This window comes from Prionailurus bengalensis, chromosome D3 (assembly GCF_016509475.1).
Source record: "Prionailurus bengalensis isolate Pbe53 chromosome D3, Fcat_Pben_1.1_paternal_pri, whole genome shotgun sequence".
Lineage (NCBI taxonomy): Eukaryota > Metazoa > Chordata > Mammalia > Carnivora > Felidae > Prionailurus > Prionailurus bengalensis.
In genome coordinates, this window is record NC_057356.1 from 82,964,520 (window position 1) to 82,984,122 (window position 19,603).

The following is a 19,603-nucleotide window of genomic DNA, read 5'->3' on the forward strand; positions in this document are numbered from 1 at the left end:
GTCTGTAACCTGCAAGCAAATAGATCCCGTGTTTCTGCCTATTTGATATGGGGCAGGACTGGCTACATTATTTGCAGTTCAAAATGGAAAAGCAGGTGCCGTCTTCTAAAATTAATAGGATTTCAAGACGTTATCAGCAGAGCAAGAAACCAAGCATGGGACCTGTGTGCCTGCAAAGGGCACGTGGCCAACGAGGCTGGCCCTGGAAAGTGGATTGAATGGGCAACGCCACTTGTCATTTAGGAGTTTCTTCTTAAACGTGAGAGGTGTAACTGCATGATACGCACGTCATATGTGACATGCCTACTGGTTAAGTCGTAATTTTACGCAAGTAATTTAGTCATAATGAAGCCTGCCTCCCAAGTATGGCCTTCGACTGCGTTCCATTCTGTGGTGTGGCTCAAGGTGTGGAGGGCCCTCACTCCCATCAGGGCTTGCTGAGGACATCCTCTCACAGGTTGGAAGAGTCCATTCCTCAGCGACTCTTCATTTGAAGTTTACTGCTTCAGAAGCTTCCATGTTTACTATCATTGGCTCTTCTCTGGCTTTTTTGGTTCTGTTTCACATGCTTCGCTTATCGATAGACCAACCTAATATAAACAAGGCCTAGAGGCACAATTTAGGAAAGAGTGTAAACCAATAGGAAGAGATTCAGCAGGTACATCTAATGCGTCCCAGATCCGCACCACATGAAGCCCCGCAGCCCCGTGTCACCTGGGTCACGTGGTTGCCGAATCAACTGAGACCAGCCCGAGGCCTGAGTGTGCAGACGCCTGGCTTCAATGATTGTTTGGTTCTCTAAACTGGGGTCGATTTCAGAACCGGCTCTTATCTGTTACATTTAAGACATATATAAATTCTTTAGAAGATTTCATGGTAAAAGACTATGCTTTAAAAAAACCAAAAATCATCAGTGGCTGGTAGGCAGAGAATCATCTGAAAATTTATTCCCAGACTCAAAAGCCAGAGAGATGTTCAGCAGTAATGAGGATAAATTTATGTTTCCTATGCCCAGTACTTTTTGTGACCATGGATTATAAACAAATGAAAAGTTCTGGGTGATTGGGTCAGACGATACATCTATAGAAAACTGATTATTTCAGGAAGCTTAACATCTGAGCTCATCTCTCTTTTGAAGAGCTACAGGATATATTCTCATCATAAGGGGCTTAAAATGACTGATTATTGAAATTAAATAATATTGTTGTCTTCCATGAAAATCTCACGGAGCTACAGGGATCTGGTTAGAAAAGACTAGCCTTTACGACTTCAGAGTTACAGAGTGAACAATTTGCCGTATGTGTGTGTCCCTAATATATAGCAAAGTGCAAATCAACTCCAATGTATGAGAATTCTTTTCCAAATGTAGACAATTTTACTTAAAAGTAAAAAGCCAGCAAAAGTCATCGAACTGGAAATATATTTTGAATGTCCTGATGTAAATTCATTTCTCTCCCAATTATTCCAGTCTTGTCAAAAATATGCTTAATATTTGAGGTATTTGGAAATTACCTTTACTACCTGGATTACTCTGCAAACGTTGTGATGATTTTTGCTTTAGAAAAGTGCTATTTATAGGATTACATGTAAAGAAACAATTAGAGGTGTGAAAAATCAGTGAGTAACTTTGAATACCAGACTTTCTTAATAGTGCTGTATTTCCTTACAAACATAATGCCACCAAGCAAAACCATGAAAGGATACAGTGTTCTCCTTGTTGAGTAGTTGAGATATTAAGGGCTCTCTCCACAACATAATAAAGGTGCGAGGACGAAAGTTCACTTGTACCTATTGATATTAGAAGGAAAAATAAGAGATGCGTAGAAATTAAAAAAAAGAATGGGAAATGATTCTAAACATAACTCATTAATATTTTGTCATCTAATGATACACACTTAATGCTCCAGTATTCAAGATGGCCAATCCTCAATTTATTTAGAAGAAAAAAAAAGGTTAGAAATAAATAAAGGATGATTAACATGAGAAACATAAGAAAGGAAAACAAAATGAAGAGGTTTAAGTCCCAGAACTCTTAGACAAAGATTATTTATGCTCATTATTACTGAGATCAGTGCTCACTGTTTTATGAATTGGGGTTAACAGAAGTATTGAAGAACAAATATATAATATTCATAGAACCGTGATGACACCAAGAAAAATATGTGTTAGACACTTACCAACTGAACCAAATGACTGGTTCCTTCGATTTTCATGTCTCTTGGATATGTCATATATTAAACACAAGCAGTATGTAGAGAGCCAAAGACTTCAGTGAAGGAGTTACCTAAAGAGACCTTGTATTGCTGTGTTTGTAGCAGAGGTGCCCAATAAGAGAAAGTGGTTAACGTTTAAAAACAAAACAAAACTGCCCAACTCAAAGAAGTGTAATCTAAGCACTTAAAATACGGATGTGCTGTTGATGTGTGTATGTGTGGGGGGGATGTGTATTTGCTATCTAGTGCTCAGACTAAACAAAAGTATGGTTACTTAAGATAGTTTTAGTGCTGTTTAACTTGGAATCTTGGAACTGATAACAAATTGCTTAACTTTTAACTATACTATCGAAAAGTTTTTCTCATCTGTTTCCCATGCCTAGAACAGTTACCATACTGTAGAATATCGTAAAGTATAGGGCAGGCCTAGTTTAGTGTCCCCTAGGCTTATACTTCGTGCTAAAATATAACACAAACTGTATATGAAATATAACACATATTATATATAAAATGTAACACGGCATTATTACATGTGTACGTTGAATTAGCAGCCTTTAAACTATTTAAATTGGCAGCCCTGAAAAAGTTATAAATTTGGAGAATATAACCTTTTGTGCTAACCATGAGGAAAGAAAGAACCTCCATCCCAATTTAAAGAGCTGTTTTCAGTTATTTTATTTCCAAAGAACCATCCTCCATCAAGCAACTTGGTATGAGAAGTGCAGAGTACCAGAGTTTCTCTTTGTCAGGTCTGAATCAGTGAGGATTTAAATTCTGACTTGCCCCTAAAAGGTAGATTCTGTTTAATAAAATACATTAGACATCTTTCAAGCTATGGTCCTACGTGGATTAGTAAGACAGTCTGTTGGAAACGATGAAATTGCAAGAAATCTTAAAGATGACCTCATATTGCGAGTTTCAAGGTCTATATAGATCATTTTTATTTTTTTTTAATTTTTTTCAATGTTTTTTATTTTATTATTGGGACAGAGAGAGACAGAGCATGAACGGGGGAGGGGCAGAGAGAGAGGGAGACACAGAATCGGAAACAGGCTCCAGGCTCTGAGCCACCAGCCCAGAGCCTGACGCGGGGCTCGAACTCCCAGACCGTGAGATCGTGACCTGGCTGAAGTCGGACGCTTAACCGACTGCGCCACCCAGGCGCCCCTATAGATCATTTTTAAATAGGTTTTTTGTTGATATCACCTTTGTGTACATGTACTAAGTATGTTAGGTATATAACACACATATAATTTATATATTTACATATACATGATTAAACTAAATTCTACCCCATAATTAAATATTATTGCCTAACATACCTATGCAATAATTAAATAGTTATTAATATAAAACAACCAGTTCAGTGCAACAATGATTATTCTGTCAAGTTTCTCCATTGGGCATCATGAAACTCTGGGATCAATTTCTCATACATCTGAAGCCTTAAGGGTGATCAATATTCAATGCAACTGATTAGAAGCAAATAACAACAAAACACATGAATGTTTTCACTGTTGCTGATTTATATTAACATAGTTGTTCTCATCTTTGGTTCTTTGTCACATCTTTCAGTATAGCATAAGATCATCCTGCATCATAACCACATCCACAAACATAGCCATAGGTTGAAATGGTGTTTTTGTTAATAAACGTAAATCATTCTCATTTTTTTCTTTGTAGACTATTTCAGTTGTTTTTCTCAAAGAGAGGTGGTAGGAACCATAGCTGAAAGGTTTTTGGTGATTTCATGTCACCTGTGAATGAAGTTGTTGGAGAGCGTGAAAGAGAAGAAAAGGAGAGTTTCGTGACCATGTACCTATATGGGTAACTGCCCATCATTGTAGATAAGGACTTCATGTTACTTATTTATAAGTTGGTATTTCCTGAACCATATTTTCATAAAATCTAAACATCATCTCTCTCTCTCTCCAGTATCTAGAAGCCCTGCTTGTCCATGTTATAGCATTCTCTATGTTTTGTAATATTGTGTATAATTATTATACCCCCTGGTCTTTAATATGCGTTAAGATTATTTAAAATAAGCAAAACAACAAAAGGCAACAACTCAAGAGCAACTTGCTACCTCTGTCAGTGTTCTTCGCCAGTATAAATGCAATGATTCATGATGCGTTTTACTGGGATTTGAAATTTTACAGGAGTCATCAAGACCGCCCTTCCAAACATGGATAGAGAGGCTAAAGACCAGTATTTGCTTGTTATTCAGGCAAAGGATATGGTTGGTCAAAATGGAGGACTCTCAGGAACTACGTCAGTCACCGTGACCCTAACTGATGTCAACGATAACCCACCTCGCTTTCCTCGAAGTAAGCTGGTTTGTTAAATGTTCCAAGTCCCCTAATTTTCCTTGCCAGTCTATACAAATGTCTCTCAAAGGGAATTTTTCCAAATGCTTTTCAAACAAGTAATTATCTTATTGCAGGGGCGTGGTTTTAATTCAGAAGTGTGGAAATCCTATCTTTGTATTACTTCTGTCTTCAATATATTATGGTTTTTCTTTGGTTCCACGTTTTTAATACCGGACAGTTACTAAGTTTGTTTATAGATTCATCTGTTCATTCTAAGATCTTCTTTGCACACATTCTGTAATTATGAGATTGTTGCTAATTAATAACATTCAAATACATACATTCTGTACACTGACAGTATTGATTTATTTTTTTTACTCTACACTTTTTTTTTTACCACTTCATGCACATTAAACATTCCTACAGCAATTCGACCGCCTCTTTCTTGTGCAAACGTTCAGTGTTTCAAAAGTCAGTTCAAAGAACCAGAAAACCATATGGCCTCAATTTAGTTTCTATGACCAAAGTGGCTTTTGACTCAGCCAAGGAAAAGGAAAAAAAAATCTAGGTAGATATGTCTTGATTATATAAAAGCATTTCATCTCAGTCTCTTTTAGTTTTTTTTTTTTTCTTTTTTTTTTTTGTGTGTGCAGTATTTCTTTACAATGCTCAGGAAAATTCAGGAAATTGTATAGACTACAATATCTCTAAAATGTTTGTTCTACAGAAATGGGAAATTAAGCTCCCTTACAGATCTCAGAAACCAATAAACTCAAACAAGGAAGCTTTCTCTGTAAACATGAAGTTGCTATATTTTCCAGCAAATATTCCATCTGTGGATGTTTCATTTTTATTTTACACATTTTTTATATTTATATTATTTACAACAGACATTTTAAATTTTTTAAATGTTTGTTTGTTTATTTATTTATTTATTTATTTATTTTTGAGAGAGAGACAGAGCATGAGGGGGAGAGGGACAGAGAGAGAGAGACACAGAATCAGAAGCAGGCTCCAGGCCCCAAGCTGTCAGCACAGAGCCCAATGCGGGGCTCAAACCCACGGACCATGAGATCATGACCTGAGCTGAAGTCGAATGCTCAACTGACTGAGCCACCCAGGCGCCCCTATACAATACACGTTTTAATGCCTCCACACAAAATAAAGTGAAATTACTCGAAATTCAGCATTCATAAAAAAATAAACTTACCCTTAATTGTGCCTTTGATACCTTATAATGGGAGAAGAGAGGAAGGTTTTGTAGAATAAACAAAACAATCATATAATTATATTGGGCTCACAATCAAATTAACTGTTCTTCTTTAATCCTACAGTGATAAGAATTGATACTTAGAATTTGTGTTATTCCAGTTGTCATGATTGGATAAGACACAGTACAGGTTTTCTAGCTTACTCTAGATAGTCTCCTGCTCATTAAAGTGAGGGAAGGCAAGGAGGGAAAGCTCAGATTTTCCAGACTGCCTGTAGCTAATATTCTAAACTTGAAATTTCTGGATTTTACTAAGGTCTCTTACGGATGTGTGAAAGAGATCACTTGAAAGTCATCAGCATCTCTTGTCATTATTATTATTTTTTTTAATCAGTAACTTGTCACAAAATTTAGAAAATTGCCAACAATAGTAATTCTGAACTGAACACGTGGTGCCTTCATATGGATACATTTTCAGTTCTTCTCGAAGAGAGTCTTTTCATAAGAAAGTGAAAATGCACCGCGTTTAACAACCAGAAGGGAATGGAATAGGTGGAAAAAGCAGGAAAAAATAGAAGATCAGGGAAAACTGTTTCTGAGGAGTTTTCTAGTTTCAAAGGGATGGTTCATGGTCATGGTCATCTGCTTCCCAAACTTTTTTTTTTTTTTGACTTTGAGAATGGTGAAGAGGAATTTTTACAAATGAAAGTTTGAAAAGCTTCTCTGTTTTTGCTTCTCTTTCCTTTTGTTTGAATAATACAGCCTCTGCTCTTGTGCCGTTGTGTTCCAAATCACTTCTACATAAACCCACACAGATAATCCTTCCTGATAAATCTATGAGCTAAAACAAGACCAATATTGTCTTTCATCAACTCCCTGGCCCAGTTTTCTGATACTTTCATAGTAACAGACACTGTGATGTAAATTCTAACAATAATTCATCGGTACTATTTAGACCTGTATTTGCCCATTGGAAGCCTAAGCTATACAACTTTTGTTTTTAATATTTACAGTAATTATATTTTAATTATGTCGATTCACTGGTTATCTAGTAATCTTCTTCATAATTGTTTTAAATATATTTCATTATTAAAAGAAGCGTATTTCCCACCACTAGAAAAACAGGAATCGAGATTCTTCTCACACCTTTCCTCAGACTGTTTCTGCTGTTATATAGTGATTATCTAACCATCACCATGAGATTTCTCGAGTCTCTATGAAACTCGTCATTTATCTGATATTGCCTTAGCATCTTTTTTATGAACTATGAACACAAATTAAGCAAAGATGATGCAAAAGAACCAAATAGTTTTTATTGGTTAGCTTTTGTATAAAGCGTGTTCAATTCTTGATTTGAATTTCACAGGGTCTTACCAGTATAATGTCCCAGAATCATTGCCAGTGGCCTCTGTTGTGGCCAGAATCAAAGCAGCTGACGCAGATATAGGAGCTAATGCTGAAATGGAATACAAAATCGTGGATGGTGACGGATTAGGGATTTTCAAGATTTCTGTTGACAAAGATACACAGGAAGGAATCATTACTATACAGAAGGTAATATTTTCTTTATTCTTATTTTCTGGGAGGGTGACGCCACGGAGCATACTAAGAACCATGTTTACTTTGATGGAAGAATGTATTAGACAAAATGAATGGCCATATGGAAATATTGTTATGTTATCTTTAGGAAGAAAGCTATGCGTTTACTTTTAGGTGTCAGAATCATAGAGAATCGCAAATGGCATTCGTAATCATGCCCTGCAAGTCTGTTCTCTAAGTAAGAGGATAGACTTATCGTAGTTCTGTGACCGTAAGGCCCACTGGCACATTAACTGCAAACTGTCAGCACAAAGCCTGCCACAAGGTTTGAACTCACAAACCATGAGATCATGACCTGAGCTGAAGTCAGAGGCTTAACCAACTGAGCCACCCAGGCACCCCACAAATGTACTGTTTCAAATGTCCTAATGGAGAGGGGAAGATGTTTCTTTGTTGACTATTCCAGGAATGAAACCCTAAAATCAACCACAAGTCTTCGTGAGCAAACTAGACAAACACTCCATCTCTGTGAAAAAAAGTACAAACTTGGAAATAGCGACCAAAGTGTTGAAGACTTGCTACATTATCAGTTCTTCCTTTTTAAAGTTTATGCTAATTGAAGTACTTAAAGAATTCATACAAACAGAGCATGAAAAGTTGTGAAGCCTATCATAATCCCTTAAGTATAAGTGCAGAGGAGATAGAAAATTATTATAATCCTAACTAAAGACTGTTTGTCATAGTATATTTAAATTAGCTCCCAACACTGATTAGATATGGGAGAAAATGAGCTGTTTACTCCCTTTGCTCTGTATAGACACGATCTTTGACAACTGTTAAATTAAAAAAAAAAAAAAGGGAAAAAGGAATTATTACAGAATATAGTCTTATTGTCTCAACTAAGTACTGAAAATTAAAACGTGAAAATCCCACCCCCCAAATAATGGAATTTTATGCCAGTCTGACAATCCAGGTGTATAACTCTGTAATTAACACTCCTGGATAATTAACACATGTCAATAAAGAAAGTTATATTTTAGTTGTTACCGGAAAACATATGTTTGATTTCAGGCCAATGGGCAAAACATTTCTGCAATTATTTCCAGTGGACAGCTGCTGTTTTAGCTCAGCTGGTGACAATCTGTGTAAAAAAGTTTTAATAACTAGGACAGGCCAACTGTTGGCAAAATGTTTTGTTGTCTAAAATAAAAGAAATGCAGTAAAGTACAGTGCTGCTCAGAGATTTCAAAGATTCAGCTGAAATATTCATCTGAAATCAGTCTGTTCATACTGAAAAATTTTTAATATATATTGAAGTTATTTTTGTTGAACACGTGCATTTCATATATTATAAAGAGAGCATAAATCATTGAGAAACATATACACAAATATATATTTGATATTTGTGGCAGTAATAAAATTATGTCCAATTTCTTAATATTTTTTGAAGTTTTAGAGAATTGTTAATTCTGGTCACAGTCAAATAGGATACTCTTTTTTGTTTTCTTTTTTAAATTTAAAGCTCTGAAGTCATTTCTAACTTCTCTTCTTTCTCGTTTTTGAGCCATATTAGCTCTTGGCTGTAGGTTTATTTGTATTTTTCTATTGTCTTTAGCACTATCCTAAGGTTGGTTATCATTACTCACTCCGAAACTATTTTAAAAGCTCCCGAGCTCACAACCTGTTTCTAGCTTCTCAAATCCATCTTTTGTTTAAATTGCTGTTCAAAATTCAAAACCACTTTATTAGTCCAACTAGATTGAAAACAATCTCCCTTATACTAAGGAGATAGGAGAGAGTGATGTGACAAAGTGATAGGAGGCAGTAAAATAATCATTAAGGAGGTTATATATTTAGAAATTCCAAAGAATTCATTGAAGGATTTTTAGAATTAACAAGAGCTTTCAATGTAAGAGCTACAGTAGTCAATTTCAGTGAAATTAGTGTCTGTATTTCATTCCAGGTAAAATGCTTCCAGAAGTTCCTCACAGGGAGTACAGTGAGCAAAAACCTGTATGAGTCCCATAAATTCAGTATTCTTTCTGTACTAGAGAGTAGTGAAATCATCTGTGAAATCCAGAATGGATTTTTGAAACTGAGTCACGAGAGCATTCTTACTAAAACCGGGAAATTCTGAAAGAAGACAAAGGAAGCATTCTTCCGTTGTTCTTAGACTGTTTTAAAATTTTCATTTAGAAAAACAGTAGAATGCTATGGGGAATCCATAAAAATGACCCTTTTTGTGATAGGTTTTTTAGTCTCTCCTAACTAGAGGAAAACATCTACAACCAGGTGCTGCTAGGATTTGATGTATGTATTTATTCCGATGATTGTGAACACCTCTAAAGATTATTTCGCATTTGGACAACCGAGTCCCATTGTCTCCATTCAGATAGTCATTTCTCTTGGAATTAGGTTATTTTGTACCTGTGAACCGTGCTTCATAATCACCTGAACTTGTTTTCTCTCGACTCTGTAGTATAGTAAAACTTCAGTTATTTGTTTTTTCATAAACAATGCACTGTCATGATTATAATGCGATTTATTCCAGTTTGAGAAAATTGTTGTCCTATTTTGAGACATTTACATATGTTACACTTTGCACAGAGTGAACTTAAGAGCAGAGAGGGAAGAATAGGAAAACTGTAACTTCTTTTTTTTTTAATTTTTTTTTTCAACGTTTATTTATTTCTGGGACAGAGAGAGACAGAGCATGAACGGGGGAGGGGCAGAGAGATAGGGAGACACAGAATCGGAAACAGGCTCCAGGCTCTGAGCCATCAGCCCAGAGCCCGATGCGGGGCTCGAACTCACGGACCGTGAGATCGTGACCTGGCTGAAGTCGGACGCTTAACTGACTGCACCACCCAGGCGCCCCTGTAACTTCTTTTTAAAGAAGATACATTAGTAAAAGAGAAATATGTACAGAACTGTGGAAGATTACTTTAAGTTACGCTATTATTGCCCCCTGTCTTGTATAAAAAATGTTTATAAATAGGACCAAATAGGCAGAATCCACAAGGCTGAAGGTTTTTGTAGGTATTGCCACAGAATTAGTTTTCCGCAACTTAAATATTCACTCTATACATTTGGAATAAACATGATTACATAGTTTAAGTGTTGTTTAAAAATTATGACAAAAATACAGTGATTCACAGTTAAAGTGCCGTACAAGCTGGTTCTTTGGCCATCTATGAATGATTTAATGATAACCTTGGCGAGCAGTTCTACAGGGCTTCAAAATTCACAAAGTGTCAACATAAATATTCCTCCATGTGAGCGAACACTGTTGGTTTTTTTTTTTTCCCCACTTAGAAGTTCTTCTGCTTGCAGTCTCATATCCTAATTTACAGGGGGTGTCCTTTAGCTTTCTACTTTTCCTTTGAGATATGTCAGTCCTGTCTCTAACGTACTTCAGTTTGCAATGCAAGATCTCAGCAGGGGTTAACGACGCAGTTTTGCTTTTCTAAAATTCATTCCCATAGAGTCACAGTGCAGTAGAAAAGGATGTGTGTTCGAGACGCATTTCCTGTGAAGGACAAGTACACATTCCTCTCCGGCCAACAGATGGTGTTTGGTGGGTCACGTGGTCACTGTCAAACAGCATATTGAAGCTTCTTCTGGCCGATTCTGTGCTATCTTCATAATCTCCTTATATTCATACCTTAAGAAATTCAGAATGACGCCAAAGCCACAAAATAATAAAGCATTACTGTAGAAGGATCCATAAGGTGGCCCGCACCCATCCACTGCTGGGGAGAAAGAGTTCAAATACGCAGTTTCCTTCGAACCTTCAACTCGGCCGCAAGGATTTCTGAGCTCCCGGGTTTACCATCTTGTTATTGAAATGTGTCCTTTGTCGACCACTTGAAGTGATGAGGGGCTAATCCCCAGAGTCAAGTTTGTATTTCAGTATTTCATACAAGGCTGTTTGTTGATGTATAGTGGAGGAAACTGACAACATTCACAATTCTTCTTTTTTCTTATTATTACATTTTTCTTTCAAGGATCCAATTCAATTAATCCCGCTGTGGAGGCACGTTCCTCAAAATGGAACAAAGATGTTTCCCTTATTTGACTGTGAAAGGCACAAATTTGGAATTAAAGGCCGACTGTCATAAGGTTAATACAGTAACTCTAGTTGACTTCTGAATTTCAGATTATATTTTCCAATTAATTCAACCCATTGTTACTGTATATATTTAAGTAGATCCTTCTGTCATTTTAATCATTATGCTCATGTGTGCATATGTATAGGCTCTCTGCTTATCAACGTATAAACTTACCTGTGTGTGAATAGCCAAGAGTAGAGATGACTTTAAGGTCTTAAAAAGGAAGTAAGAAATTGACAGTCTCTGAAGGAAGTTGATAGTAATGTACATGTCAACGCATGGTAGTCTTGATCAAAGAGGCAAAGGCCATGTTCGCTTGGGAGTATTTTCTGTTTGCTTTGATGTTTGATAGTTATCAGAGCAATGTTCTTGGAATATATGTATGTCAAAGACATTTTTCAGTGAGTCCATCACTATTTTTTTTTTTGCTTAGTATAAACAAGTCACAGATAATGTACAAATTTTTCCTTTACCTCTGTCTTCTTTTCCACGGTGTGTTGTTTCCTAAATTAGCTTCAGTGGGTAGGCTTCCAAGAAAGAGATATTTAAGAAAGAGATAAGAAAGGATTTAGTGATTGTGTAAGAAAATTGGAGAGAGAATTTAAGGAGAAAACTAATGTTTCTAGTATGAGTAACTGGGTAAGTGTGTCCTTGAATAGGGGTGTGCAAATGATTACTATGGTTTGAAATACACGTGAAGCGCCTATGATATCTGGATAATAATGTCTAGGAGGTCATGAATAAGGATTTGCAGCTTAAGGCAGAGGCCTGGAGTACAAACTTAGGTCTGGGAGGCATTACCATATGCATGACAATTACAATTAAAGGGACACTGGAGAATTCCTTAAAGCATGTATGGAAATTATGGGAAAGAGGTGCCTGGATGATCTCAGGGTTGTGAGTTCAAGTCCCACAGTGGGCATAGAGCTTAGTTAAAAAAATAAATGAATCAAGTGAGGGAAAGAATGCTTTAGACACTGGTGAAACTGAAAACTTTAAGTTAGAAGGGCAGAGAAGAATTCAAAAAAGAGAAATTGTTTTATTCTTCCAGCATTAAGGTATTTGCAGAGAGTTTAAAAATAAGTAGTCAAAAGCAAATTAAATACATATATATACATATATATACATATCTGTATATGTATATACGTATACATATGTATACGTATATACGTATGTATTAGGTTTACTGCTGTTAGCACAGAGCCTACTTCAGATAGATCCTCTGTCCTCCTCTCTCTGTCCCTCCCTTGCTCGAGCTCTGTCTCAAAAATAAACCTTAAAAAAAGTATACACACATACACACACACACACACACACACACACACACACACAGAAAAGTAATTGCATATATTATCAATAGAGGAGGGAACTGATGGAGCCTGGAATCTATTTTAGGTGATAAAGACAGAATATAACCAATCAGGAAATGATTAGAAGAGTCAAGGGCCTGGAATTCAAAGAGATTACATGTCTAGACATGACCCCCTCCCACCATTTCATTTGGTCATTTCAAGGCTAGTTTGGTTCACTTTTACTGGCTATGCTGCTATCACCTGTCACAAACTAAAGCCACCAACTTTTATTCTGTGTCTCTCCACAGCTGTGTCAGCCATCCATTGTGACTTAACCAATTACCCCCCAAATGGACTACTTTAAACAACAGTTTTTCTTTAGGTCATGACTTTGTGGGTGAGCAATTTGGTGGGGGTTTAGCAGAGTGATTTTTCTGCTGGTCTTAAGTAGGCTCATCTAAGTGGTGAGCTCCTGGTCAGCTTGGTGGCTTCTCCATGGAGGTGGCTGTCTGTCTGCTGGGACAACAAGAGGGGCAATGTGGCTCACATCATCCAACAGCTAACCTGGATTTATTCCAAGAACGGCAAGAACAGAAGCTGCAGGGACTCGCGACGCCGATGTCTAGAATTGGCTCATCACTGCTGCCACATTATATTCATCAGAGCAACACAGGCCAGTCCAGATTTGAGCAGTGAGTGGGAAACACACACATGTACACACGCACACGAAAAGAAAGGAGCTATAGACATTGTGGACGCTGGGAAAGTAGAAAAAAGATTTTGAGTCCCAGCTGTGCTCCAGAGAGACTCAGCTCAAAAAATCTTCACGGTGCACATAGAAGGAATGGTGGAAGTAAGAATCTCAGGTCAGCTGACGTCTACTCTCGCCTTCTTTCCTGTGTCAGCTTTACTCACAAAATAATTGTGTGGATCAAAATAAATCAGTATTTGCCACCGTTTGGTAAAGGCTCCCAGGAAAACACGAGCTAAACTGCCTTTGGGTCATAATCTGGGTTCAGCTTGCCTGAAAATGCGTGACACCCTTCTGTAGGGCGTCCCTTGGTATCCTCAGTCGTGCATGCTGGGAAATAGAGACCTCTGCCTGGGCTGTTGCGTGAACCAGGGGTTAGATGCTGGGCAGGAATGTAGTCTTTTGCAAAGGCTTGTTTCCTGTTTACTGCTTATGAAAATCAAAACAGTCTAGTAAATTCACAGTAGGAGGTTCTGGTACACAGAACCCTGTGCCTTCCCAGAGAGATCTCTACATCCTAATCTCTGGAACCTGTGAATAGTTTATATTACAAAAGGAATTTTGCAGATGGGATTAAATTAAGGAACTCAGGATGGGGAGATTATCCTGGATTATCTCCTTGGGCTCAATGTAATCACAAGGTCTTTATATGAGGGATGCAGGGAGAGTCAGAGTCAGAAAAGAGATGTGATAACAGAACCAGAGAAAGAAGTGATATGTTTTAAAGATGGAAGAAGGCGGGCGTGGGGGGGGAGGCGGGTGCACCTGGGTGGCTCAGTCTGTGAAGCGTCCGACTTTGGCTCAGGTCATGATCTCACCGTTGTGGGTTCGAGCCCCACGTTGGGCTCTGTGCTGACAGCACAGCCTGGAGCCTGCTTCGGATTCTGGGTCTCCCTCTCTCTCTGGCCCTCCCCGAGGCCTTGAGAAGGAACACATCCCCTGCCAATACCTTGATTTAGACTTCTGCACTCCAAAGTGGCAAAACAATACTTTGATGTTTTTTAAGCCGCTAAATTTATGGTGGTTTGTTACTGCAGTAGTGGGAAATTAACACATATGTCAAATGGAGCATTTCTGTGAGTGGAAAAGCTAATCCAGACAATAACATAAAAGAGAAAGCAAGACATTAACTAGGCCTGGATAAGAATCTGGATAATTCCTGATTTAGGCATTCTGTGCTCAAGTTGAAATAATGTACAATGGCAGTGCACATTTTGGTGATAACAGCCCTCAGTGTCTCTCACTCGAATCTCACCCACCCCCCAGTATGGACTGCTTGTTTCCAAGTCAGTTTTATAGGATTTCTCCCACTTTCTTCCTTTTGTCATCATCCTGAGATTAACTCCTACTACTTTTGTTTGTTTGTTTTAGATGATCTGATTTATACTTCCAATTCATTCTGATTTTCTTTCTTAGTCTGTGGGAACAAAGACACTGGAGCCACCCTGTGTGATTAGGAGCAAGAAAGTCAATCTCTCTTGACTCAGTTCTAGATTTGTTAAAAAGATCTGTTAGGAGCTGTATTATCTTGTGAGAATCAATGATGTTAATAATACTGTTAAACACTTAGCATGATAACTGGCATATGGTAAGGCTATATAAATGTGTTGTATTTTTATTTCTTTTATTATTTTATAAATTATTTTTTAGAGAGAGCATGAGTGCAGGAAAGAGGCAGACAGAGGGAGGGAGAGAGAGAGAGAGAGAAAAAAAATCTTAATTAGCTCCACACTCAGAGCAGAGCCTGACATGGGACTCAATCCCACGACCCTGGGATCATGATCTGAGCCAAAATCAACCAACTGAGCCATCAAGGCACCCCATCAATGTGATGGTTAATGGGGAATACATCGAGCAGCTTATAGTTCTACCTCTTTGTGGATTAGTTCAACTAAAAATCTGAAATGTATTGGGGCGCCTGGGTGGCGCAGTCGGTTAAGCGTCCGACTTCAGCCAGGTCACGATCTCGCGGTCCGGGAGTTCGAGCCCCGCGTCGGGCTCTGGGCTGATGGCTCAGAGACTGGAGCCTGTTTCTGATTCTGTGTCTCCCTCTCTCTCTGCCCCTCCCCCGTTCATGCTCTGTCTCTCTCTGTCCCAAAAATAAAACGTTGAAAAAAAAAAAATTTTTAAAAATCTGAAATGTATGTGCATTTAACTGTCTCAGATTTGTTTAAGTTACAAAATGGAGATGTGTTATGATGCCTGCTTGAATTATCTCTTTTTTTTCATATCAAGATTAAGAGATGTTAATTTAATTACTCATAGAAGTCAAAAGACACCTGTGTGGCTAGATAATGGAGATAGTTACTCCCGATATGTATATCTTTACTTTATTCCTAATGGGTTGACATAACTTAATGTTTCGGGCTTAAACATTTCTGCAATTCTTCGTAAGATCTTTGGTGGGGTACCAATTTACCTATAGAGTACCAAAAATTTTCTGTGTAGTAATAATAGTATATTAGCAAAATGTGAATATTTGTATCAAGTACCTGATAGAGAGCTGCATTAAAGTACAATTTTTTGAAAAGTTAAGATAATAATTCTCCTAGAAACATAAACTGGACATGGTGGTGTCTCATAATCTTTTTTTGCTTAGTCTAAATTTGCTTGTACTTATTTTGCAACGTTTCAGATTATTTGTCCTTAAATGTTTTTAATGCATCAACATAATGCATCCAAATATAGAATCATATGACAATTTGAAACCTGTGTTTCCCTTCTCTTATCCTCTCTGTAAAAAAAAAAGGTACTCTATTGTCCAAATCTGAACATAGGTTTTATGATTCACAAAAGTTTTCAAGGCAAATAAAACCTTCAGAAGATGCTAACATCACTTGTACCTGTCAGCAAAAATTGCACTGGACAAATTTAAACAGCTTGAGACAGACTTCAAGGATATTGCAGTAGGAGAAGGAGACCATAATTCAGTCTAAACTCAAGTCAGAGGAGGGCGCCTGTGTGGTTCAGTAGGTTGAGTGTCCGACTCTTGATTTCGGCTCAGGTCATGATCTCAGTGTTGAGATTGAGTCCCATGCTGAGCATGGTGCCTGCTTGAGATTCTCTCTCTCCCTCTGCCTTCCTCCCACTCCCATGCACACTTACTTTATCTCGCTCTCTAAAAAAAATTTTTTTTAATAATAATAAACTCAAGTCAGGTGAGAAAGAGGGCTACTGAGTTAGGATTTAGTATCTACGAAGAGAGATAACGACATTTGTCCTGATTGGCTTTACCCAAAAGAAAAGTAGATTTTCTTGTACTTTTATGACGGGGGTATTTTTATAACTTGGAGTAAGGCTTAGACTGAAGGTTGGCTCCTACCCTCCACAGCAGCCAGCAGCTAGAGGGTCTGTCTTCCTTGATAATGACATTTCAAAGAGATGGCTCCCCATTTCTTGAGGAAGACATTTCTGGGCTGTAAAAATGGCAAGATTTTTTTTTTAATTTACCTCTCAAAGGGGCAGAGAATGGGCTTATGATACAAGCTGTCTAAGAAAAGGGCTGTCAGGGGCCAAAGTCAGGAAGAAGCCTACCTAAATTTAGGCAAGTGGGAAACATGAAGGCCTCCTTGGGCACAACCCAAGAAAGGGTGAAAATAAAGGCAATAATGCAGTTGCACATGATAAAGGTGTGTTTTGCTTTTGAAAAGTACTTGGGGGGAGTAACTTTAGAACTCTCATCATTGTATTTAAATGCTATTTAAATTTATCCTTGCCGAGAGACCTTTTTCAAGGTTGTGGGTCATTTTTAAGGTTTTGGACAGTAGGTTTATTTGAAATCATTGTAAAGGGAAAATTGTGAGTGGGGTTATTTTTCCATAGGTAAAATATGGCCTCATTTAGGCCCACTTACTAAAGGGAGACAAACGATTTCTATTGGTTTGATCAACAAGTAGGGAGGATATTGAATACAAAACAATGTGCTTTGATCCAAAAGACAGCTGGAATCTCCAGAGAAAGAAGTGTTTTACAAATGACAATCTTTGGGGCGCCTGGGTGGCACAGTCGGTTAAGCGTCCGACTTCAGCCAGGTCACGATCTCACGGTCTGTGAGTTCAAGCCCCGCATCAGGCTCTGGGCTGATGGCTCAGAGCCTGGAGCCTGTTTCCGATTCTGTGTCTCCCTCTCTGCCCCTCCCCTGCTCATGCTCTGTCTCTCTCTGTCCCAAAAATAAATAAAAGTTGAAAAAAAAAAATTAAAAAAATAAAATAAAATAAAAAAAACAAATGACAATCTTCATGCTTTTGCACAAAATCAACATTAAATATAAGACACTAAATATATAGACAGGGACACACACACACACACACACACACACACACACACACACACACGCTCTAATCAGCTCTTATGGTACCACTCCATGTTTAGAAGAGCAGAAAGAGAACAATCTGCAAAGGAAAAGGTTAACTTCGGGGGGTGCCTTGGTGGCTCAGTTGGTAAAGTGTCCGACTCTCGATTTCAGCTCCGGTTGTGATCTCATGAAACATGAGATGTCATGAGATCGTGAAGCCCTGCTTCAGCACAGCCTGGTTGGGATCCTCTCTCCCTCTCGCTCTGCCCCTCTCCTCTGCACGCATTGGTGTGTACATGCACACGTTCTCTCTCTCAAAATAAATGAATATTTTTAGAATATTTTTTAACATTTATTTATTTTTGGAGAGAGAGGGTGTGAGTGGGGGAGGGGCAGAGAGAGAGGGAGACACAGAATCCAAAGCAGGCTCCGGGCTCTGAGCTGACAGCACAGAGCCCGACACGGGACTCGAACCCACGAACCACGAGATTGTGACCTGAGCCGAAATCAGACGCTCAACCGACCGAGCCACCCAGGCACCCCAATAAATATTTTTTAAAAAGAAGAGTTTAATATGGATCAATTCCTAAACATCAACTTCTGCATTGCTCAAAAGAACAAGAGCTAAAAGGAGGCTGTTGAGCTTAATGAGAGCACCGTTGGCTGTAGACCAGTAGCCAAGCTATATGGAGAAAGAAGAATGTAGTGCAGTGATTTTGTTAAATGGATTCATGATTATGTTTTAACTTAGGTTCTACTATTAAAAATGCTAAAAATGGCAGGGGGAACTATGGAGACCCCACTCTATATGATATATTTTTTTTAAATCCAAGCCACCATATTATAAAGTGATTTTACTGAAGGTGTAGGTGTCATGGGGGGTGTCCTCTTCCAGAAGAGGAAGGCATGGTCTTAACTTTCATTGGATTTGCTCATAATCTAGCAGGAAATAATGGCACTAAGAATGATAACGACCAAGTGAATATTTTTACAGCGATTACTCAGTGTTGGGCAGTGTTCTACGTATTTTAAAGCAAGGAATACTTTATAGCAAACCTGTGAGGTCGGCGACGTAGGCAGGTGCCTAAATTTGATAATGCCATACAATACGAAGCCCTAACTGCTCTTCGAGCCTGCTTTTTGTAGCAGGAAGGGAATAGGTGGTGGGTGGACGTGGCCTTGAGTTCACATAATGTGCCTGCCCTTCTACACATGTAACTTTACACTTCCGTTGTAACTCTCTGCTGTCTGGTTTTCACATCAATTAATAATACCAGCCTTGCATCGTTTTATTTATTTTATTTATTTTTTTTTAATTTTGTTTTTCAACGTTTATTTATTTTGGGGACAGAGAGAGACAGAGCATGAACGGGGGAGGGGCAGAGAGAGAGGGAGACACAGAATCGGAAACAGGCTCCAGGCTCCGAGCCATCAGCCCGGAGCCCGACGCGGGGCTCGAACTCCCGGACCGCGAGATCGTGACCTGGCTGAAGTCGGACGCTTAACTGACTGCGCCACCCAGGCGCCCCTCGCATCATTTTAAATGCACGTTAAAAATGTGTATAAAACTTCTTGTTCATGGTTAGCCTTCAACGTAAGGTTTATTATGTGTTAGGTACGGGGATTCTGGGAACACTCATAAAAGAAAAGATGATCACGAGTATCCTTGAGATTTCAATAAGAGACACGGAAGACAAAATTATGTGGGAAAGAAGGGCCAGCAGGCGATACGAACTGGAAGACGAAGTGTGATGCTCGTAGTGAATAGTGCATTTTAATTGTAGTAAAAAGGATGGGAGAAAGAAGGGTGAGCATCTAGTCTGGAAAAATAAGCTTATTTTCTTGGGCTCCCTAGATCAGGGGTTGACAAACAACTGCCTGTC

The 19,603-nt window shown here is 38.4% G+C and overlaps 1 protein-coding gene across 4 annotated transcripts in view; it reads left to right on the forward strand.

Annotated features, from left to right (window-relative positions):
* The window catches only part of CDH7 (cadherin 7), a 123,986-nt gene that overhangs the window by 63,021 nt on the left and 41,362 nt on the right, over nucleotides 1–19,603 (forward strand). For all 4 annotated transcript variants that reach the window (XM_043559060.1, XM_043559057.1, XM_043559056.1 and 1 more), the window contains 2 exons: nucleotides 4,373–4,540; nucleotides 7,099–7,286. In XM_043559060.1, the coding sequence (XP_043414995.1) occupies nucleotides 4,373–4,540; nucleotides 7,099–7,286 (356 nt within the window). The remainder of the gene's footprint in view (nucleotides 1–4,372; nucleotides 4,541–7,098; nucleotides 7,287–19,603) is intronic.